At 39.6% G+C, this 24,484-nt stretch overlaps 1 protein-coding gene and 1 pseudogene across 2 annotated transcripts in view; both read left to right on the plus strand.

The window, feature by feature from the left end:
* The first annotated feature begins 3,375 nt into the window (after nt 1-3,375).
* LOC149749015 (10 kDa heat shock protein, mitochondrial pseudogene) lies at nt 3,376-6,924 on the plus strand (annotated as a pseudogene).
* A 168-nt stretch (nt 6,925-7,092) lies between these two features.
* The window catches only part of TMEM38B (transmembrane protein 38B), a 72,668-nt gene continuing 55,276 nt past the window's right edge, over nt 7,093-24,484 (plus strand). For both annotated transcript variants that reach the window (XM_022600224.3, XM_089913495.1), the window contains exon 1: nt 7,093-7,301. In XM_022600224.3, coding sequence (XP_022455932.2) covers nt 7,190-7,301 — 112 coding nt within the window. In that variant the 5' untranslated portion in view covers nt 7,093-7,189. The remainder of the gene's footprint in view (nt 7,302-24,484) is intronic.

The following is a 24,484-nucleotide window of genomic DNA, read 5'->3' on the forward strand; positions in this document are numbered from 1 at the left end:
GTAGAATGTCTGACTAAAGACTGTGCATTCTGTGTTACCACTAGTGTACACCACCTCCCAAGACGAGAAAGTTTCTCAAATGAACTCCTTGGTGTAAAGTCAAGAATATAATTTGATATGTTGCTCTGGCTGGCTAAGCCTAACAGAGAGGTAGCTGAAGAGGTGGAGGGAAAGACTTTGCTGCTATGACCCGATGGGCCCCATCTGAAAGATGAGATGCATATTTATTGAGTGAATGAACACTATAAATAACCTGATGGTGTGGCTGATTATAGTGGAGCAGGAAAAGCTTTCTACAGGGCTCTCAAGCTGCATTTCCAGTTTGCTGAACTGTTTGGAGGGGAAAAGTTAGATTTCCATGGTTAAGCACTTTGAGAAATTATCCCATTCTAAAATAATTATAATGCCTATAAGAAGTTGGACTAATATTAAAAATATTCTCTTTAGCTTTTTTTTTTTTGTGGTACGCGGGCCTCTCACTGTTGTGGCCTCTCCCGTTGCAGAGCACAGGCTCTGGACGTGCAGGCTCAGCGGCCATGGCTCACGGGCCCAGCTGCCCCGCGGCATGCGGGATCCTCCCGGACCGGGGCACGAACCCGTGTCCCCTGCATCGGTAGGCGGACTCTCAACCACTGCGCCACCAGGGAAGTCCATGAATTTTCTTTTAAACCTCACTCATCGACCTTGTTTTTAAAATTTCTTTCCTTTGCCTGTCTTTTGGTGTAACAAGATGTTAGTTGGGATTATCTTGGAATTCCAGGTAGAGCTCCAAAGACAAAAGATGTTACCTTCACACTGTAAAGAGAGGAGCTAGGCTGTCTAAGTGGGACTTAATTAAAGATAACAACTAGTCCAGAGAACCTCACTCCCAACAGCCCAAGAAATTAAAAATTTTAAAGGAAATTCACAGGAGGGAATTCAAAAGGTTAGAGTGCTTTTTCTACTCCTCTCTGTATGAGGAAAGCGGTGCTTCTCTTCCCCGAGCCAATTCAGACTCTATTTGAATAGATAAAAGATTATTTTTTTTTCACGTAGCAGTAAGTCTGAGAGAGCTGATACCTTCAGTTATCTGCTGTTTTCTTGACCCCTCTCCCATGGTCACAGGGCATGCCCCAGCTCAAGGCAGAAAAAAAGAAGGGCCCATCTCAAGGGCATAGTCACTTTAATAAGAGAAGCCACATTGTTTTCATCCTTCTGTTTGTCTATTCTTTTACCAATACCACACTGTCTTCATTACTGTAGATGTACAGTAAGTCTTAAGACTGAGTAGCATCAGTCCTTCAACTTTGCTCTTCTTCATTTAGTTTTCAGAAGCATGTCAAACAGATTTCTTCATTATCATTTGCCCATATTCTAACACATGGCCAACCGCTTGCTGAGTGGCTGGAAAAAAACATATTTAATGTTTTAACTCAACATGCAGAGTTGGATATACCTTTTTAGTTAGCCATCTGATGGTATCCGCAGTTCCTGACAACTGCAGGTGTCAGGAAACCTTGCTATGCAGAGGTCCATGGCATCATTGTGGAGCCCACAAATGTACCCCATGAATGAGTCAGCACTGGGAGCCTACTATAAAGAAGAATATCGATAGCAAAAAGAAAAACAAAAGCCATAACAAACCCCTGCGAACTAGAAGGACTTTTGTTCCTTTTCTATAATTCCCCTACCTACTACCTTGACCCTGGAGGACATAGATGGTGGAAGGGGCAGAAGAGGAGGAAAGGTTGAAAGACCACCCCATGCCTCTTTCCCCCACTGCAAGGCTCTGAGCCAGGCAGACCTGAGCTGATGGAGTGGGAAAAGCTCTGAATTAGATGCAACACTGACATTTTAATTGGATTGGACTCTTAATATTTTAGTATCTTAAATGATGAGGAAGTAATGGGATCTGCTGAGATAAAGTTAAAGGATGGGAAGGGGAGATCTGACATAGGATCATAGTTGGGGGCTTTGTCTGGTGGATGTTAGATCCACTTCCTGACTGTGCCCCACTGATTTCAGCCTCTTCAACAAACTGGTTATGCTGGAAACTACAAACTCCTTTAATCCTAGCTGTTGACCCACAGTCCTTACTCCTAATAGGTCTTTCTGGCTCTCATCCAGTAGCCTTTTCATTGCTGTGGGGATGCTGGATCTGTCAGTAAAAGGCAACTTTAGGAGAACATTTTGGGTTATGTGGGACCAGAGAAAGCCCAGTAGGGAGACTGTAACAGGATAATAACAAATCCTGGTCTGTCACTGCCTGCCTTTGTGATCTCTCTCTAGCTCTGAGTTTCCTACTCTGAAATAAATGGTCTAAAGAAAATGATTGTAATAGATACTTCTTGTGATGGCTGCGTGGCTCCCTCCATTCTCAGACATTGCCTCTGATACCTAGGGATGTGACCTAGCATCCCTCCAGAGCTGATCAACAAGAAGAGGACATCTGTCCCAGGCCAGGGCAGGCTCTTTCCTGGCAGTACCGAATAGGGGGACACAGAGACTGAACAATATTAACATTGACTATCATTAGTAACTGAGGGTATCCCACACCTACCTACTGCTGCTGGCCTCAGAAATGCCCAACTTCTTGCTCTTTTTGGGGATTGATGGCTGATTCCCTGGTAGCCTTTCAGTAAATCCGTCACTTTGCTTAAGCTGTCCTGAACTGTTTTATATGACTTGCAATCCATGTTACTTTTTTTAAAGGGGCAATTCAACTTCCAGAATTCTTTTATTCTTTGATTTAATGGTACCTGTTACTCTTGAACAGAGATGAATTATAACTTTGAGTGCTAGTAACCATAGACACCTGGCAACTATGGCACCAGTGGGTGACTGCAGTTTTGGAAGTCTTTATACTGATGAACACTAGAGATATTCCTTTTCATAACATCAGATATTTTAAGTAGGTAAATTTGTACTTGTTACACATGGAGAATATTTTTAGTTTAATAGTTCATATTAGAGGTATAAGTGATGTTTACAGAAAAAGATTTTAGTTTCAAGTACAAGTAATAAGTGAGCCAAGTTATATTTTTCAAGTCACCATATCAGTGTGTATTATTAGATACACAGAGTCTAAAGAGTTGAGTTTATAATTGAATTGGTTTATCACTTAAATCTCATGTGCCAGGATCTCACGGTACTGACTGAATTCAGGACAATTTGTGCTCTTTAGTTAATCCTCCTTGATCATGCTGACCATTAAAAAAATAGAAATTAAATTTAACATTTTGTCTTAAACGTCATATTTTACTACACTGTAACTGGAAAGGGCATAGTTATCAAATCCCTATGAGAATAACTTCAGAATGAAAATCCCTAACCAGAATACTAAAGTATAGAAGTGTAGTTGGCTCCTCTAATATGAAACTTCCTCATCATGGACTCTTCATGGTTTTTAAAACGTTTTTGACTTCCCAAAGTGAAAGGCATGCCAATCAGTGGATAGAAAGCAGTATTGCAGAGAAGAAATAGCTAGGATTACCTTTGTGGTACTGGGTTTTGGGATGTTGCCAACTCGATCCGGGGGATGGATGATCAAGCTGAGACCAAGAAGGGTTATGTAGAATTAACTTGATGATTAATATTAGATGCATAACCATAATGTTTGTACAAATAGAGGAACATGCTGCCAAAAAATTTATAAAGTAGTTCTGAACTAGAGGCGATTCCCGCCTCCCCTAGACAAAAGTGTCTAGAGACATTTTTGGTTGTCACAATTGGTGTGTGCATGCGTGCTACTGGCATCTAGCGGGTAGAGGCCAGGGATGCTGTTAAACATCCCATAACACACTCCATAAGACAACTAAGAATTGTTCAGCCCAAAATGTCAATAGCATTGAGGTTGAAAAACCTGGTTTATAACAATTAGTTTCACATGTTTTTGTACTCAAAATGCTTCAAATATGTTTAGTCAAAATTCTTTTCCATTTCCGGAAGGGGGGCTAACGGTAAGTATTTTCACCTCGGCCCGCGGCCTAGAAAAGCCTAGAAAAACCTCCTCTTTTCTTCCGCCTACCGGTCCGCGAGTCAGAGCCCTGAGCAGAGCCCAGGAAACGAACCGTGGCGCGCGCTGGTGCAGCCGCCCCCTTTCGCGGGGAGGGGCCGGGGGCGAGGGCGCTGGGAGGTCTTTTCTCGAGTTCACGTGGCCGGAGGGTCAGACTTCGGATCTCCCTTTTGTGGCGGCGGCCAAAGAGCAACAGTACGAACTGCGGCAACCAGAGTCATGGCAGGACAGGCATTTAGAAAGTTTCTTCCCGTATTTGACCGAGTATTAGTTGAAAGAAGTGCAGCCGAAACTGTAACCAAAGGAGGCATTATGCTTCCAGAAAAATCACAAGGAAAAGTATTGCAAGCAACGGTAGTAGCTGTTAGATCAGGCTCTAAAGGAAAGGGTGGAGAGATTCAACCAGATAGTGAAAGTTCTTTTCCCAGAATATGGAGGCATCGAAGTAGTTCTAGACGACAAGGATTATTTCTTACTTACAGATGGTGACATTCTTGGAAACTACGTCGACCAAAATAAGTCACTATTGAAATGGCATCACGTGAAGCTGCCACTGAAGTTCTGAAATCTTTCATCATGTAAATAATTTCCGTTTCTTTTATAATAAAGTAACGATATCCAGACGAAAAACGAAAAACCCTCTTTTCCAGATATTCATTCAGTTAGACCACTTTTGCTTGCTAATAGATAAGCAGTACTTCATAATTTGATTTGTTTTATCTGCAATAATTATGTAACTTTGTAAACCGCTCCCAAAAGTCAGGGCAGGTTTTAATTTTCGCACATAATTTCCCCAAATCTTGCCTCTCCCTGTTACCAATTCAAAGCCTTCCCTCATTTTATTGCCCACTTGCTTCTGTTTGGCCCATTTCATTAAATAACTGAAGCACTGACCAGAAGCAAATATAGTGAGCACAGTTAACGTTTAGATAGAACTTGTCTTTTTGTGAGGTGATATCATTTCCCTTAGATTAAAAAAAAAGTATTCTTTAGGCTCTAGGCAGATGGGGATCCAGCTTATTTTCACAGTTTGGAAATGAAACAAATTTCAGATTACTCGTAGAGTCTGAGATGATTAATTCTCTTCTGTTGGAATTAATATGTTTAGGGAAAGCAAAATATTTGATTTATCTTTTTAAAAAAAATTCTGATGCTTTTCACTATTGCCATATTGGTGTTAATAATGAACTTAATTATATCCCAGAATGATACTGGCATAGACATATGATTTAGAGATGTTATAGTATTTTTTTTTAAGTTCAAGGACAAAACACATATTTTGTGGAGTCTAATTAAAGACTTTTAAAACTGTAAAATCTTTTGAGAAATAACATCCAAGTTCTGCCCCTAAATTCACAAAGCTAAAGAAATGTATAAAAATTATGAAAGAACAAACTGAAACATCAAAGTATAAATATTCACAGCGGTTGCTTTTTTTTCTTTAGTTTGGCTAGAGGTCTAAAAGCCTTTCTCTAACAAGAGGTGCTTGCTTAGAAAACCACATATGAAAAGTATCTTAGCAACTCTATTCTTTCTTGATAAGTAGTGAAATGTAGAGATTTACTACAATTTCCCCCACATTTTGAACACTTAGTATTTAGGGCAGGGCCTCTGACATCCAGCAAAATGCCTGGTACATAGCAAAAAGCCCTTGTTAAACGAATTAAAACGAACAGACAAATATTCAGATAAAAAAAATCAATGCAAGTCTGTAGTTCTTACTCCCATGCGGCTCTTACTTACCTAGAAGCTCATTATGTTATTTCCAGTTTCCTGGTGTCCACATGATCTGTTGACACATCAAATAAAAAATGTGCCAAACTAAACTTGTTTTTTTCTACCCAAGTCTGCTCCTCATTCTTGTTTCCTATTTCTCTGAATGTAACCATAATTCTCCTACTCACCCATTCCCCACATCCTTTTTTGACAGGTTGAGGTGACACCCAGCCTGTTCTGGTTCTACTGCATCTTTCCCCATCCAGTTCCCTGCTCCTAGTGTCCTCAGCCTCCACTACATTTTGTTTGGAACTGTGAATATCCTCCATTTTCGCCTGTCTTTAGTCTCTTTTTACCAAACTTTCCTAATCTTGTTGCTTGATTGCAACCCTCCCTCCCACCTCACCACCCCCACCCCCCCACCCCCGCAAAAAAAAACAAAGAAAAACGCAGTTTAGCATAATGGTTGAGAGACTGGAGTCTGGCTCGGATTTGTCTGAGCATAAAATGTAGTGATCAAGAGCTTAGGCTCTGGGGCCAAACCACTTGGTTTATGGTCTGCCATTCAAGGACTTCTTTTCTGAGCTAATTTCTCACTTCGTAGTCCAGCCAAAGTACTTCCCTCCATCTTTCCCTTGGCTTTTAGAGGCTAGTTTGCCTTACCACTAACCTGAAATAGCCTTCCTCTCCTTGGAACTTGCCCTATCATGGCACCTATACTTATTATTACCCGCTTTGTAATCTCCCTTGGGAAAACACGTTTATTGAGGGCAGGATATTATCATATTATTTTTTATATCTCCAATAAGTCATGGTGTGATTTGCATACTGTGGTTCCTCGAGAAATGTTAGGTGAATGAAATCAATTCACAGAAATAAATCCGATTCTGAGCGTCTCCCCTTGTGGACTGCGTTTATCCAAAATCATAAAACTTTACACTAAAAACGGTGAATAAAATGTATTTAAATTAAACCTTTAAAAAGGCCGACTTAAAAATTTTTCTTGAGGATCCCAAAAAGTCCTGAAGACGTTTATGGGTTTCATGTATCAATACTTAGCATATTAGAAATAACTGAGAAACATTTAAAATAGATCTTTATGTATTCGTTCTAAAAATAATAAATGCACTAAATGTTAAGAGAAATAATGCATATTCATTATTTATGTTGTATTCATCTGACCATTCTCCGCGTCTTACACAACTCCCAGCACGCAGAAGACGCTGGACTCTTATTAGGAGAACAAGGTCCGGCCCTCCTCACCCCGCCCAGCGGCCAACCGCCAGCGCATCCGAGGCTCCTGGGACACGCGGCCCGCCCCCTCCGCGCGCCGGCGCCGGGTGTCAAGGCGCACGCGCAGAGCTCCGAGAGGCCCAGCCGAAGAGAGGGCGGCCGCGGCCGTAACTTACCCCTCCCCTCGTCGCGCACGCCGGGAACCCGTCGCCGCGGCTGCTTCGGCTGCGGCGGTCGGTTGTCGTGATGGACTGTCCGTGGAATGAGCTGTCCCTTGCCTTTTCTCGTACTTCCATGTTTCCCTTTTTTGACATCGCCCACTACCTGGTGTCGGTGATGGCACTGAAGCATCAGCCGGGTGAGTGCGGGGCGCCGAGGACCGGCCCCCTCGGAATCCCCCTCACAGCGAGTACGACCTGAGCGGGGTAGCGGCCGAGCTGCCCCCCTCGCCCGGAGTCCTATAGTCGAGCTAGAGGGGCGCCAAGAGGTGCCCGTCCGACCCCTCGAGTACAGGTGGGGAAAATGAGGCCCGGGCGGTCCTCGCCAAAGGAGGCGCTGGGTTGGGGGGAGCGCGGGGGCGCCCCACCGCCGCGGGCGGGACTCCCGGGACAGGTGACAGGGCGGCCGCAGCCGCTGTTGGGAGCCCAGGACTGCCCGCGTCCGCCCAGGGGTTGCGCCGTCTCCCGGCGGTGCCACCAGTTCCTTGGAAAGTATTTTAAAATGACCTGGGAACAAAGCTCCCGGAGACAGCACGTCTGACTTCGTCGCTTGGGGTAGTGAATGGTTCTGGACGGCTCTTCGGTTTTGAAAGTTGGGTAAACACTGAAATAAAGAGCCTTAAGTAGGCACCCCCAGGTTCCCCTTAACGTAGAGGTCTCCCACCTTGTTTAGCATGTTAGACAATGATTGCTGAGAGGAGTGGCTTCCCATTTTGGGTCACATGAGTGACGTTGTAGAAGAAAAGCCATTTGCCGTAGCTTCCCTTCTCTGCACAGTGGGGATGTGGTCTTAATACAGAGTTTTGAGCTCTTTCAAGTATGCACACAAGGAGCAATATTTGTTTTTTCTTGTATTTTACATTCAGGATATATTTGCTTCTGTATTGCTTTACTTTTGCCCTTATTCTACGTGCCTTTTCATTTTATGCTTTCTTCTTTTTTTGAGATCAGGCATTTTCTTTGCCTTACTTTCTCTGTGTTCATGCTGCTTTTAATCTGCCTTGTCCTACAGTCAGTGAGTGAGGGATTGAGGATGATGCTGTACCTCTTATGGTCTGTTTTTTGCGGGTTTTTTTGTTTTCTTTAAAACCCTTGGACCTCAGAAATATTTTTCATTTAAATTGAAATTTGTAGTTCAGCCTAAATCATTGTTTGGTAGCAGTTTTGACCTGGATAAGGGGAATATTAGTGTATTAAATCGGGACAGATAATCTGCATAAGAGACTGCTTCCTTGATTCGAAAATAAGTACATTTTATTATTATGCCATATTCAGTATTTGGTATTTTCTTTTTTTTTTTTGTGGTACGCGGGCCTCTCACTGTTGTGGCCTCTCCCGTTGTGGAGCACAGGCTCCGGACGCGCAGGCTCAGCGGCCGTGGCTCACGGGCCCAGCCGCTCCGCGGCATGTGGGATCTTCCTGGACCGGGGCACGAACCCGTGTCCCCTGCATAGGCAGGCGGACTCTCAACCACTGCGCCACCAGGGAAGCCCTGGTATTTTCTTGTATAGCTTAAATCAGAGGTTCTCAAAGTGTGGTCCAGGAGCCCCTGGGGTTCCTGACACTTCCAACTCAAAATTATTTTCATAATAATATGCAGATGTCATCTTTTTCACACTCATTTTCTCACAAATATACAATGGAGTTTTCCAGAGGCCACATGACCTGCCGTACTGTAACAGGTTGAATGCAGAAGCAGATATGAGAATCCATCTGTTTTCAATTTGAAGCAGACATGAAAGAGATTTACTAAAAAAGTGTGAGTTTTCTCACCAAATATTTTTTGCTTTGGAAAATAGTTATTTTTCATGAAAAATATATTATTTTTTAACATTTAGTGCATTTATTATTTAAAAAATGAATACTTAAAGAACTATTCAAAAATTGTCTCATTTATGATTTCTAATAAGCTAATAAATATTGATAACCCACATAAAGAAAAGCTTTTTAGGGGGTCTTCAAGAATTTTGTTTTGGAGTCAGCCTTTTTAAAGGTTTAATTTACCTGTATTATATTCACCCTTTTAAATATAAAGTTCTATGATTTTGGACAAACACATACAGTCATGTAACTACCACCACAATCAAGATAGAGAACAGTTTCATCACCCACCCCAGATTCCCTCCTGCCCCTTTGTAGTCAGCCCTCCCCAAGCCCCTGGCAACCATTCATCTGCTCACTAATTTTGGGGGGGTGCAGAGGAGTCCTGAGACCAAAAACCTTGAGAACCATTGGACTAATTGGATGCTAGTACAGTGTTACACATGGTGTAAAAATATATTCCAGTACCAGTACTTGTAAACATGTAAAAATTATAGAATTCACACAAAAGAGTGAACCTGCTTTTACTAGAATTGTGTTAGACTGTCCTTTCACAGTATTGGCAGTTATCAGTCCTAAATATCTTGTTATTCTGATGATCAGAAAACATAGTTTTCATTTGCATCTGTCATAGTTACTAATGTTTGCTGGCCATTTGTATTTATACTTATATAAATCTATTGAGTTGATCATATTGTTTTTCCTGTTTAAAATGTAATACATTTAAAAAAATGAATTATCCTTACATTTTTGGAATAAACTGTTTGATGTATTAGTTTAATTCATTAGGGATTTTCATTTGCCAATACTTATATAAAACTACTTAACTGGCAACTTTTTTCTGTTCCCCAGGGACTGATTCTTTAGAACACAGACCTGTAGTACAATAAAACCACGATTCATCTATGTACTGCTACCCGGGTTCTTCTTATCCTTATCTCCTCAGGCATGTTACTCCTTGAGACTCTTGACTTTTGGAATGTACTCTATCACTGCCAGTACCTCACTCCCCACTTTCTATAGTTTACATCTTATGGCTTACAGACTATGCCTAGATCTAGACTACTGAGGGCAAGTGGGTAAAGGGGATTAACTCTTTCTATCTGTGGTGTTGATAAGGATGGCATCTTTTTTTTTGTTTGGTTTAGGTTGTAGGCCTTCAAATCCAAGGAAAGATGATTGTCCCCCCTACCCCCTTCCTTTTCCATGTGACTTGCACTTCATAAGTGAAACCATCAGGGGGTGTTTTTAAAATTTTTTATTTATTTTAAAATTTTTATTGGAGTATGGTTGCTTTATAATGTTGTGTTAGCCTCCACTGCACAACAAAGTGAATCAGCCATACACATACAGATATCCCCTCCCATTTAGATTACCACAGCATCAGGGGGTATTTAATATGTTGGATTCTTTTTTATTTCTTAGTTTACTTCCATTTGCCTCATACTTAACCTTAGTTCCTCTTGAACTCTGGCATCTGATTGTCTATAGCTTTTAGTTTTGGCTAGTAGTGTAGGGGTTTTTTTGGTTTGTTTTTTCTATTTTCCTGGGCATTTTATTAGGAAGTTGGAAAATGCTGCTTTGGGAATTGTTGGTCAGAAACCATTTTAACGGAATGTTTATGTCATCAGCTGTAATCTCTCTTACATTTTTAATCTGTGTTCTCTGTTTTTTTCCTATTAAAATAAACACATTAATCCTACATTCATATCCGATTGCTATTTTCTGTAAGACATCCTGAAAATTTAATCTACAATGACCTCCACTTGATTTTTACACACAAAATCTATTATTTTACTCTTAATTCTCTGACCACTATTTTGCTAACTTCCCTCAAATCATATGTAGTTCAATTAAGCAAATTTTCACTGTAGTAGGTACTAGATTAGATGTTGAGGATACCAAGATGAAAGTTACTGTTATAGCTCTGAAAGAATTCAACTGTGCTGTTGTCACTGTAATGTCCTCTGCCTCCCCCTCCTCCTCCTTCTCTTTCCTTGCAGTGTCACATAAGGTTGCATTACCTTTCTTATACGTTAATAATATTCATTCATTTCAGATACGTGGAAAACATTTCAGTGTCTTCATTCTAATCCTCATACATCTCTTTAGGTAGGTATTACTGAACACATTTTACAGATGAGGACTCTTACAGGAATAAAATAACCTTACTTAAGTCACATAGTTTAGTAAATTATGGAGCTAGTTCTTGGGCTAATTTCAAAGTTCTCAACTATTCTGTGCTCTCTCTTTGCAGATACATTTAATGTTCCAGGTTTCTCAATATTTAGCAATTTCTCAATAAGTTGTCATTTGACATCGTTATTTTCTCCCATGATTTCGGTCATTTCCACATCACCATTCAGTTTCTCATTTGTTTTCAGGAATTAAATCCAGGAATAAAGTTTGTCATTGTTCCTTCCTCTAATCTGTGGGAGATGAAAAGATTAATAAAACAAGAATTTATCAGTTCTGGGGATTCTGGGAAGATGGCAGCATACTTTTGCTATCTTTATGAATTCCGACGTAAGCACATACAGAAAAGTGCAAAAGTAATCGTAAATGTATAGTTCAGTGAATTTTCAGAATGAGCACAACTATGTTAATCAACATCCAGGTAAAAATAGAACAACTATGATCCCCCCCAAAGGCCTCTTTGTTATAGCATGCTTTTAAAAGAGCAGATTCGGCCCAGTGTGGGGTGGAAAAGGATGTCTCAGAAATGACAGTCCATAATTTACTTATGTGAGTACAGAGAATCTTACTTAAATATCTTTAATATATATTTTTTAACATCTTTATTGGAGTATAATTGCTTTACAATGTTGTGTTAGTTTCTGCTGTATAACAAAGTGAATCAGCTATACATATACATATATTATACATGTATCCGCATATGCCCTCCTTCTTGAGTCTCCCTCTCATCCTCCCTATCTCACCTCTCTAGGTGGTCACAAAGCACCAAGCTGAGCTCCCTGTGCTATGTGGCTGCTTCCCACTAGCTACCTATTTTACATTTGGTAGTGTATGTATGTCCATGCCACTCTCTCACTTCGTCCCAGTCTACCCTTCCGCCTGCCCATGTCCTCAAGTCCATTCTCTACGTCTGCATCTTTATTCCTGTCCTGCCCCTAGGTTCTTCAGAACCATTTATTTTATTTTAGATTCCATATATATGTGTTAGTGTACGATATTTGTTTTTATCTTTCTGACATACTTCACTCTGGATGACAGTCTCTAGGTCCATCCACCTCACTATAAATACCTCAATTTCGTTTCTTTTTATGGCTGAGTAATATTCCATTGTATATATATATATATATATATATATATATATATACCCACATCTTCTTTATCCATTTGTCTGCCAATGGGCATGTAGGTTGTTTCCATGCCCTGGCTATTGTAAATAGTGCTGCAATGAACATTGTGGTACATGTGTCTTTTTGAATTATGGTTCCCTCTGGGTATATGCCCAGTAGTGGGATTGCTGGGTCATATGGTAATTCGATTTTTAGTTTTTTAAGGAACCTCCATACTGTTCTCCATAGAGGCTGTATCAATTTACATTCCCACCAACAGTGCAGGAGGGTTCCCTTTCTCCACACCCTCTCCAGCATTTACTGTTTGTAGATTTTTTGATGATGGCCATTCTGACAGGTGTGAAGTGATACCTCATTGTAGTTTTGATTTGCATCTCTCTAATGATTAGTGATGTTGAGCATCATTTCATGTGTTTGTTGGCAGTCTGTATATCATCTTTGGAGAAATGTCTGTGTAGGTCTTCTTTTCATTTTTGGATTGGGTTGTTTGTTTTTTTGATACTGAGCTGCATGAGCTGCTTGTATATTTTGGAGATTAATCCTTTGTCAGTTGCTTCATTTGCAAATACTTTCTCCTATTCTGAGGGTTGTCTTTTCGTCTTGTTTATGGTTTCCTTTGCAGTGCAAAAGCTTTTAAGTTTCATTAGGTCCCATTTGTTTATTTTTGTTTTTATTTCCATTTCTCTAGGAGGTGGGTCAAAAAGGATCTTGCTATGATTTATGTCAAAGAGTGTTCTACCTATGTTTTCCTCTAAGAGTTTGACAGTGTCTGGCCTTACATTTAGGTCTTTAATCCATTTAGAGTTTATTTTTGTGTATGGTGTTAGGGAGTGTTCTAATTTTATTCTTGCACATGCAGCTGTCCAGTTTTCCCAGCGCCATGTATTGAAGAGGCTGTCTTTTCTCCATTGTATATTCTTGCCTCCTTTATCAAAGACAAGGTGACCATATGTGTGTGGGTTTATCTCTGGGCTTTCTGTCCTGTTCCATTGATCTATATTTCTGTTTTGGTGCCAGTACCATACTGTCTTGATTACTGTAGCTTTGTGGTGTAGTGTGAAGTCAGGGAGCCCAGTTCCTCCAGCTTTGTTTATCTTTCTCAAGATTGCTTTGGCTATTCAGGGTCTTTTTGTTTCCATACAAATTGTGAAATTTTTTGTTCTGGTTCGGTGAAAAATGCCACAGGTAGTTTGATAGGGATTGCATTGAATCTATAGATTGCTTTGGGTAGTATGGTCATTTTCACAGTGTTCTTCCAATCCAAGAATATGGTATATCTGTCCTGTTTTTATCATCTTTAATTCCTTTCATCAGTGTCATATAGTTTTCTGCATACAGGTCTTTTGTCTGCTTAGGTAGGTTTATTCTTAGGTATTTTACTCTTTTTGTTGCAGTGGTAAATGGGAGTGTTTCCTTAATTTCTCTCTCAGATTTTTCATCATTAGTGTATAGGAATGCAAGAGATTTGTGTGCATTAATTTTGTATCCTGCTACTTTAACAAATTCATTGGTTAGCTCTAGTAGTTTTCTGGTAGCATCTTTAGGATTCTCTATGTATAGTATCTTGTCAGCTGCAAACAGTGACAGTTTTACTTCTTCTTTTCCAATTTGTATTCCTTTTCTTTCTTTTTCTTCTCTGATTGCTGTGGCTAAAACTTCCAGAGAGTGGGCATCCTTGTCTTGTTCCTGATCTTAGTGGAAATGGTTTTAGTTTTTCACCACTGAGAATGATGTTGGCTGTGGGTTTGTCATATATAGCCTTTATTTTGTTGAGGTAAGTTCCCTCTATGCCTACTTTCTGGATGGTTTTTATCATAAATGGGTGTTGAATTTTGTTGAAAGCTTTTTCTGCATCTATTGAGAAGATCATTTGATTTTCTCCTTCAGTTTGTTAATATGGTGTATCACATTGATTGATTTGCCTATATTGAAGAATCTGTGCATTCCTGGGATAAACCCCACTAGATCATGGTGTATGATCCTTTTAATGTGCTGTTGAATTCTGTTTGCTAGTATTTTGTTGAGGATTTTTGCATCTATGTTAATCAATGATATTGGCCTGTAGTTTTCTTTCTTTGTGACATCTTTGTCTGGTTTTGGTATCAGATAATGGTGGCCTTGTAGAATGCATTTGGGAGTGTTCCTCCATCTGCTATATTTTGGAAGAGTTTGAGAAGGATAGGTGTTAGCTCTTCTCTAAATGTTGATAGAATTCATCTGTGAAGCCATCTAGTCCTGTGCTTTTGTTTGTTGGAAGATTTTTAATCACAGTTTCAATTTCAGTGCTTGTGATTGGTCTGTTTATATTTTCTGTTTCTTCCTGATTCAGTCTCAGAAGGTTGTGCTTTTCTTAGAGTTTGTCCATTTCTTCCAGATTGTCCATTTTATTGGCATATAGTTGCTTGTAGTAATCTCTCATGGTCGTTTGTATTTCTGCAGTGTCAGTTGGTACTTCTCCTTTTTCATTTGTAATTCTGTTGATTTGAGCCTTTTCCCTTTTTTTCTTGATGAGTCTGGCTAATGGTTTATCAATTTTGCTTATCTTCTCAAAAAACCAGCTTTTAGTCTTATTGGTCTTTGCTATTGTGTCCTTCATTTCTTTTTCATTTATATCTGATCTGGTTTTTATGATTTCTTTCCTTCTGCTAATATTTTTTTTTGTTGTTCTTCTTCTTTCTCTGATTGCTTTAGGTGTAAGGTTTGATTGTTCATTTGAGATATTTCTTGTTTCTTGAGGTAAGATTGTTTTGCTATAATCTTTCCTTTTAGAACTGCTTTTGCTGCATCCCATAGGCCTTGGGTCATTGTATTTTCATTGTCATTTGTTTCTAGGTATTTTTTGATTTCCTCTTTGGTTTCTTCATTGGTCTCTTGGTTATTAAGTAGTGTATTGTTTAGCTTCCATGTGTTTGTATTTTTTACAGGTTTTTTCCTGTAATTGGTATCTAGTCTCATAGCGTTGCGGTCGCAAAACATACTTGATACGATTTCAGTTTTCTTAAATTTACCAAGGCTTGATTTGTGACCCAAGATATGATCTATTCTGCAGAATGTTCCATGTCCACTTGAGAAGAAAGTGTATTTTGTTGTTTTTGGACGGAATGTCCTATAAATATCAATTAAGTCCATATCGTTTAATGTGTCATTTAAAGCTTGCATTTCCTTATTTATTTTCATTTTGGATGATCTGTCCATTGGTGAAAGTGGGGTGTTAAAGTCCCCTGCTATTATTTTGTTACTGTTGATTTCCCCTTTTATGGTTGTTAATATTTGCCTTATGTATTGAGGTGCTCCTATGTTGGGTGCATAAGCATTTACAATTGTTACATTTTCTTCTTGGATTGATCCCTTGGTCATTATGTAGTGTCTTTCTTTGTTTGTTGTAGTAGTCTTTATTTTAAAGTCTATTTTATCTGATATGAGTATTGCTACTCCAGCTTTCTTTTGATTTCCATTTGTATTGAATAAATTTCTTCATCCTCTCACTTTCAGTCTGTATGTGTCCCTAGGTCTGAAGTGAGTCTCTTGTAAACATCATATATATAGGTCTTGTTTTTGTATCCATTCAGCCAGTCTGTGTCTTTTGGTTGGAGTTTTTAATCCGTTTACATTTAAGGTAATTATCAATACGTATGTTCCTATTACTGTTTTCTTAATTGTTTCAGGTTTGTTATTTTAGGTCTTTTCCTTCCCTTGTGTTTCCTGCCTAGAGAACTTACTTAAGCATTTGTTGTAAAGCTGGTTTGGTAGTGCTGAATTCTCTTAGCTTTTGCTTGTCTGTAAAGGTTTTAATTTCTCCGTCGAATCTGAATGAGATCCTTGCTGGGTAGAGTAATCTTGGTTTTAGGTTTTTCCCTTTCATCACTTTAAATATGTCTTGCCACTCCCTTCTGGCTTGCAGAGTTTCTGCTGAAAGATCAGCTGTTAACCTTGTGGGGATTCCCTTGTATGTTATTTGTTGCTTTTCCCTTGCTGCTTTTAATATTTGTTCTTTGTATGTAATTTTTGATAGTTTGATTAATATGTGTCTTGGCATGTTTCTCCTTGGATTTGTCCTCTAGGGGACTCTATGCTTCCTGGACTTGATTGACTATTTCCTTTCCTATATTAGGGAAGTTTTCAACTATAATCTCTTCAAATATTTTCTCAGACTCTTTTTCTCTTCTTCTTCTGGGAGCCCTATAATTAAAATGTTGGTGCGTTTAATGTCCTAGAGGTCTCTGAGACTGTCCTCAATTATTTTCATTCTTTTTTCTTTATTCTGCTCTCTGGTAGTTATTTCCACTATTTTATCTTCCAGGTCACTTATCCGTTCTTCTGCCTCAGTTATTCTGCTATTGATTCCTTCTAGAGCAGTTTAAATTTCATTTATTGTGTTGTTCATCATTGTGTGTTTGCTCTTTAGTTCATCTAGTTCTTTGTCAAACGTATCTTGTGTTTTCTCCATTCTATTTCCAAGATTTTGGATCATCTTTACTACCGTTACTCTGAATTCTTTTTCAGGTAGACTGCCTATGTCGTCTTCATTTGTTTGGTCTGGTTGGTTTTTACTTTGCTCCTTCACCTGCTGAGTATTTCTCTGTCTTCTCAGTTTGCTTAACTTACTGTGTTTGGAGTCTCCCTTTTGCAGGCTGCAGGTTTGTAGTTCCCGTTGTTTTTGGTGTCTGCCCCCAGTGGGTAAGGTTGGTTCAGTGGGTTGTGTAGGTTTCCTGGTGGAGGGCACTGGTGCCTGTGTTCTGGTGGATGAGGCTGGATCTTGTCTTTCTGGTGGGCAGGACCGTGTCCAGTGTTGTGTTTTGGGGTGTCTGTGAACTTATGAGTTTAGGCAGCCTCTCTGCTAATGAGTGGGGCTGTGTTCTTGTTAGTTGTTTGGCATGGGATGTCCAGCACTGGAGCTTGCTGGTCGTGAGAGGAGCAGGGTCTTAGTGTTGAGATGGAGATCTCTTGGAGAGCTCTCGCTGATTGATATTACATGGGGCCAGGAGGTCTTGTTGGTCTAATGTCCTGAACTCTCCCACCTCAGAGGCTCAGGCCTGACACCTGGCTGGAGCACCAAGACCCTGTGTGCTACCCGGCTCAGAAGAGAAGGGAGAAAAAAAAAGAAAGAAAAATAAATTAAATGTAGTTATTAAAATAAAAAATAAGAATAAATAATAAAATAAAAGAAAGCAAGCAAACCAGTAAACGAATCCACCAATGATAAGAATCACTGAAAACTATACTATGATAAACATAGAAATCAGTAACCAGGGTGTTGCATTCAGCAAACCCCAAGTCTACAGTTGCTCCCAAAGCCCACTGCCTCAATGTTGGGATGATTCGTTGTCTATTCAGGTATCCCACAATGCAGGGTACATCTAGTTGACTGTGGAGATCTAATCTGCTGCTCCTGAGGCTGCTGGGAGAAATTTCCCTTTCTCTTCTTTGTTCCCACAGCTCCCGGGGTTCAGCTTTGGATTTGGCCCTGCCTCTGTGTGTAGGTCGCCCTCTGGCGTCTGTTCTTCGCCCAGACAGGACAGGGTTAAAGGAGCCGCTGATTAGGGGGCTCTGGCTCACTCGGGCGGTGGTCGGGAGGGGTACAGAATGCGGGGTGAGCCTGCGGCAGCAGAGGCTGGCATGACGTTGTAACAGCCTGAGGCGCCATGCGTTCTCCCGGGGAAGTTGCCTCTGGATCACTGGACCCTGGCAGTGGCGGGCTGCACAGGCTTCCCAGAGGGGAGGTGTGGATAGTGACCTGTGCTTGCACAAAGACTTCTTGGTGGCTGCAGAAGCAGGCTTAGCATTTCATGCCTGTCTCTGGGGTCCGTGCTGATAGCTGCGGCTTGTGCCTGTTTCTGAAGCTTGTTTAGGTGGTGTTCTGAATCTCCTCTCCTCGCACACCCCGAAACAATGGTCTCTTGCCTCTTAGGCAGTTCCAGACTTTTTCCCGGACTCCCTCCTGGTTAGCTGTGGAGCATTAGCCCCCTTGAGGCTGTGTTCACTCAGCCAACCCCAGTCGTCTCCCTGGGATCTCACCTCCGAAGCCCGATCCTCAGCTCCCAGCCCCCATCCACCCTGGTGGGTGAGCAGACAAGCCTCTCACGCTGTTGAGTGCTGGTCAGCACTGACCTCTGTGTGGGAGTCTCTCCGCTTTGCCCTCCGCACCCCTGTTGCTGCGCTCTCCTCCATGGCTCTGAGGCTTCCCTCTCCCACCTACTCCTCATCTCTGCCAGTGAAGGGGCTTCCTAGTGTGTGGAAACGTTTCCTCCTTTACAGCTCCCTCCCCAAGTTGCAGGTCCTATCTCTATTCTTTTGTCTCTGTTTTTTCTTTTTTCCTTTCCCCTACCCAGGCAGGTGGGGAGTTTCTTGCCTTTTGGGAAGTCTGAGGTCTTCTGCCAGCGTTCAGTAGGTGTTCTGTAGGAGTTGTTCCACACGTACATGTATTTTTAATGTATTTGTTGGGAGGAATGTGATCTCCACGTCTTACTCCTTCGCCATCATGAAGGTCCTCTCTTTAATATTTTTTAAGCTAAAGGAAAGTTAGAATATTTGAGTGACCTGACAAAACATTGATCAGGGAGTGTGCTGTAGTAGAAAGCATTCATAAAGTCAGAAGTCGGAAGACCAGTGTTTAGTTCAAACTCTACCACTAACTAGGTAGCTTGGGATAAGAACTTAAAACTCAGTATTTAAAACTCAGAACTTAAAACTCAGTGAGTGAGGTGGACCAGAGCACCAGCTGAGCAGTGTCCCCTCTCCAGGAGTCTTCAGTTTTGAGTCTAAAGAGCTCTTCCTCCAAGCTTCTAAGTTTTAATAATTTCAGCCTATCTTTTGTTCCCCCAGGAGTGGTAACAGCTTTCTATAGTTGATACTTCTGTGACACCATAGTATTTACTTTTTACTTTTTCAATAATCTAGTTAACAATTTTATACCTACTTACTTATTTACATTAAATCCTTTCTGTTAATAAAACTTTGTATTTTCTGTTTCCTGACTGGACTCTGGTACAGAAACCTAGGAGTGGGGTTTAACTACATGCTTTCTGGTTTCCATATGTAATATTAAGATATCTAAAGTGCTGGCTATTTCCTGTCCATAGATCTAGTCAGTATAATGCCTTCAGTGTGGCAGGCCAGTGTGATGTTTTGTGGACTGTCAATATGATCATAATTTCTGTGGACTTATTTAGAGAGCAGGAGAGTTGACATAGATCTGAGGCAAGACTGTGATAGTGTACTGTTAAACCTGTCAGGTAAAAGCAAAGTGTTTCTGGGATTCTTTGCAAATTAATATGGAGAAAAAAGCATTTCTTTACTAGGTTACAGAGGTTAATGCTGATTTGTTCTAGTAAAAATACTGTATTTTGAATACCAGCTGCAGTTGGAGTCATTACCAGTCTGTATTTAAGATAGTTCATAATTATTTTTCAAGATCCATCTGCTTTACATATAGCCCAAGCAAGCAAGTTAAGTGGAATGTGATAGCTATCATCATCTTTCATCTTTCATGTTTTTGGTTATGGTACTCATCTCTGTAATACTGCTTTGTAAAAATATCTTGGTGAGGAGAAGAAACTCTAGGGGCTTCTACCTGATCATTCCTATCATAATGATTCTTATTCCAAGGATCAGAGAATCAATATGCAGAGTGTGCCAGTTGCTAAGTATGTCTAGTCTAGTTATACATTAAGGAACTGGGGAAATAACCACAGCCGTGGATTTACCTGGCCCACTATGATTCATACTTGATATAAAACTCCTTGAATTGTGTCACAGGTAATCTCTAAGCCATTGTTGCCTACATGATTATTTTAAAGTATTTTGATGAAAAAGCATACTTGAGGCATATGAGCTAGATTATGTTGTTAATTTTTCTTTTTAAAGAGATAAATCTATAAATGGGAAAGACTAGGGCAAAAGTTTACTAATATGCAATTTAAAAATACTTAACCTCTGGAGATGAGGCTTTAAGAAGGCTAGAGCATTCCCCTGCTTCTTTCCGGAAGTCATATTAACCACCAGCAAGCCGAATGCTAACTGTTTGGAAATAGCTACAGTGTAACTATTTCTTAAAAACGGAGACACACTGCGGAACTAAAGTAGACTGAGTATATCAAAATAAAGAAGTCATGTGTGCAGTACATTAAAGAATATCTTTCTAGTCTTTGTTTTAACTAAGTTAGTAAAAGTATGTTAAACATAGTCTAATAGGGCTTCCCTGGTGGTGCAGTGGTTGAGAGCCCGCCTGCCGATGCAGGGGACGCGGGTTCGTGCCCCGGCCTGGGAGGATCCCACATGCCGTAGAGCGGCTGGGCCCATGAGCCATGGACGCTGAGCCTGCACCTCCGGAGCCTGTTGCTCCGCAGCGGGAGAGGCCACAGCAGTGAGAGGCCCGCGTACCACAAAAAACAAAAACAAAAACATAGTCTAATAATACTTCATTTGGCCAGAGAATGGGATTATTTTGTGGATGTGATTTTAAATGAATTTAAGGGAGTAGAATGTGACTTTATTTCTCAGCTTTCATTTCATAATGAAAATATTTTGATGTTAAAGTCCCCAGGTGATTATATGTACTTCAGATATCTTATACTTTTTTTTTTTTGTACGCGGGCCTCTCACGTTTGTTTAAAACTGAGAAGAAATTAAAGATATCATATTAACTATTTTTTCTACTGAAAATTATTTATATGCCCTAAAGATATACAGCTGTTTCTGGTTAACTTTCTGTATTTTTTTTTAATATAAATTTTGAAAGCATCATACTTTTATTTATTTGGCCCTGTCTCATGGCATGCCGGATCTTAGTTCCCTGACCAGGGATTAAACCCGCACCCCCTGCGGTAGAAGCACAGGGTCGTAACCACTGGACTGCCAGGGGAGTCCTGTGTTTTCATAATTTAACTTCACATTAAACTGACTGGTGCCAGTACGATATATACAAAGGAACATCATACCCAAAGAACTTTGTCATAAGATTGCCCCATGCTGAAAAATGTGTTATGGTGGTGTGTGTACTGAAGAAAGCTTTAAAGAAAGGTCTGTTTGAGTTAGAGAAATATTTCTGGCTGACATAATTTTGAAAATCAGGCAAAAAAGACTGGTATGAGAGAGACCCTCCCTTTAACTGTGTTCTTTTCCTTTTTTTTTGGTCTAATAAGATCTTAGTTTCATTGATTTAAGACTGTTGGGGTTATGAGTACCTTTTCAGTGCCATAATGTGTCATTCTCATCCCAGTTTTGCAGTAAGAACTCAAAAGTATTATATCTTGGGCTCAGATAATTGAGTCAGAAGCAGCCCAAGGATTGCATTCTCCTTGCCTCTTTTCTCTCTTGTCAGTGATCAATCCATTCAGCACACAAATCAACAGAGTGTCTGACATGTACTAGGTAGTAAATATGTATTTTTATGTATATTCTCTTATTTTAAGTTCTTATAAGTTATGTATTATTCTCATTTTATGAAACTTGAAGTTTAAGCCAAGAGAGGTTAGAGGTCCTACAAAGAGTCACAAAACTGGTACGTAATCACAGTTATCTCTGTGACTTGTGATAAAACTAAGGGAAATTAATGGTAGTAAAATGATCATGCTTACACTCTTGAAATATTGCACATATATTTTTCTGTTGTACAATAAACATTTGTTGAGCATCTACTTTATACTAAAGTTTCTTAGAGTCTCAAGGGGTATCAGTCTTATAGTGGAGCTAACACTTGTGAACAAAAACTAGAACATGATATATTTTAAGAGGAAAGGATAAAATACCGTGAAAGTTGAGGGAAAAGGAAAGTTATTTTGACAGACTTAATCGGAAATGCATATTACATGAGTGAATACTTTGTGTGAAAGCATCAAATTTAGTAAATTTGATTTGGATTGTTTTAGTGGTCAAAGGAAAACTTTTTTGGTATATTTGAATTTGCCTAAGCCTGATTGTTGTGTCAGATGGATGATAGTAATGCTAAATCTTCCATTAGAACAACGCTAAGGGATACAGAGGATACAGACATATTCCCTAATTGTATATTTACCAGAAGTAATCAGTTACTTTGGAATGTGTCTTCATAGTAACTGTGTAATGATGGGCCCATTGTAACTCTCATTCACTTAGAGCTCCCATTTCCAGAATGTGTGTGCAGAGCTAACCAGGGTATGGCCTGAGAGAGAGAGAGGGACACACCCACACCCACACAGACAAACACACACAAAGACAAGGTTGGGGGAGAAGAAGGTCTTGAGGGGGAAAAAGCGTGTGCATGTGTAAATAAGCACAGAAAAAGAAGTCTGGAAGTTGCCACCCTACAGAAAATGAGTGTGACTGAAGGGTAGAAGTAGAGAGGAAAGGGTAATTTTCTTTTCTTTTCTATTTACTTCTATAATAATAGTGATAGCTAATAGTTGTTGCTTACTGTTTTGTTTTGTTTTTTTTTAAGATGTGGGAAAGCAGTTACCTTGTTCACTTCACACAGAGAGTAAGTGCTGGAGCCAGGATTTATACCTCGGCAATTAAGCTCCAGAGTCTGGATTCTTAAGCACTCTGTATTGCCTCTCAATGTGAGAATGGCTTAGTAAGGCAGCTAGTGTCCACTGACTAAAAGAAAAGATCATGTTCATATATTATGCTGACTAGCCAATGTTCTAAACAGTCATCATCGTACAGGGCAATACTGAACAGTGCCCGTATACATATTTTGATGGATAGCAATATATATGTGTAGAGAGACATAGTGGTGTCACATCTTACATAGGGGTTTGGCTCTATAAAGACAGCATGGCCATGTATCATCAAAATAACTCTTGAATAATTCTTAAGTTTAGGGGAAATTGCTGCACTGGAGATAGACATCCTGTTTTTTAGTAAGTTTTTCAAAACTAGTTTTCCTTCCATATTGATACAAGTCACCATTTCTTGAGTTATCACCAGATGCATATCATTAAACCTTGGCATCACTTCATTTGACGATATATACACACCATCGAAAATTTACGTCTTCCAACTCATGTTCACTCCTGGGCACATTTTATTGTGTGGAATGGTGGGTTGTGCAGTATTTAAATTTTTATCTCCCTCTTTTTTTTTTTCCCATGAGCACATAGAGATGAATTCCCATGTTAGTACAAGTATGACGATATTACCCTACTGAATTCACACATACATTTGTATAGTTTGTTTTGTTGTTTCTTTTTGCATAAAAGGGCCTCTCCCTAAGAGGTAATAACAGTTAACAGTTTGGTTGGGTATTCTTGCAGACCTTCTTTTATGCATTAGCTGCATGTGTACATACCTATAGAAATGTATAGTTTTCTGTTTTCCCCCTGTAAATGATTTCTTACTGTACATATTCATATAAATATGGTTTTCTTCTTGTCACGTCAGTGCATGTAAAGCTGCTACATTGTTTTGAATCGATGCATTATATTCCTCAGATTGGTTATGACATAATTTGCTAAATTTTAATTTAATTATACAATTAACAAACACTTTATTTTAAAGAATTCAGATATAATTAAATAATATAATCAATATAATTAAATAAATTTAAAGCCCCTTTGACCATCTTCCCTACTCCTAAGCTTCTCTCAGGAAATAATAACAGTTAACATTTTGGTGTATTGCAGACCCTTTTCTGTGCATTCCATGTAAATGTATGTACCTATAGAAATGAATAGTGTTTGCATTTTTGCCCATAAATAATTACATGCTGTAATTTTTTTCAACATGATTGTGTTTGGTTTCTTGTTTTTACTCAACAGCATGTCTTGGGGATCTTCCCATGTTGACGTTGATCTACCACACTCTTGAATTGCTCTTGTATAGTATTCCATAGTGCAAATGATCATGGTTTAACTCTTCCTCTGATGATGGTCATTTAGATTGTTTTCATTTTTTTCACAGCATTATGAACAACACTGCTTTCATATTCTTGTATGACACTCCTTGGGCACTTGAGTCAATTTTAAATTTAAAATTTTAATTGATAACTGCCAAATTGTTTTTCAAAATGGCTTTACTTGTTTTTATTCTCACAAGAGTATGTGAATTTCTTCACACCTTAGATAATTTGTTAATATTAAGCTGTAAATTTTTTTGCCAATTGAAGTTGTATGAAATAACATATTTTTAAAATTTCTTTTTCCTTGATTACTGATGAGTTGAGGACTTTCCTTTGTTTAGTTTTTTGGTATATTTATTAGTCA

Source organism: Delphinapterus leucas, chromosome 6 (genome assembly GCF_059928025.1).
Source record: "Delphinapterus leucas isolate spDelLeu-1000000601 "Yukka" chromosome 6, BTC_Dleu_Yukka2, whole genome shotgun sequence".
Lineage (NCBI taxonomy): Eukaryota > Metazoa > Chordata > Mammalia > Artiodactyla > Monodontidae > Delphinapterus > Delphinapterus leucas.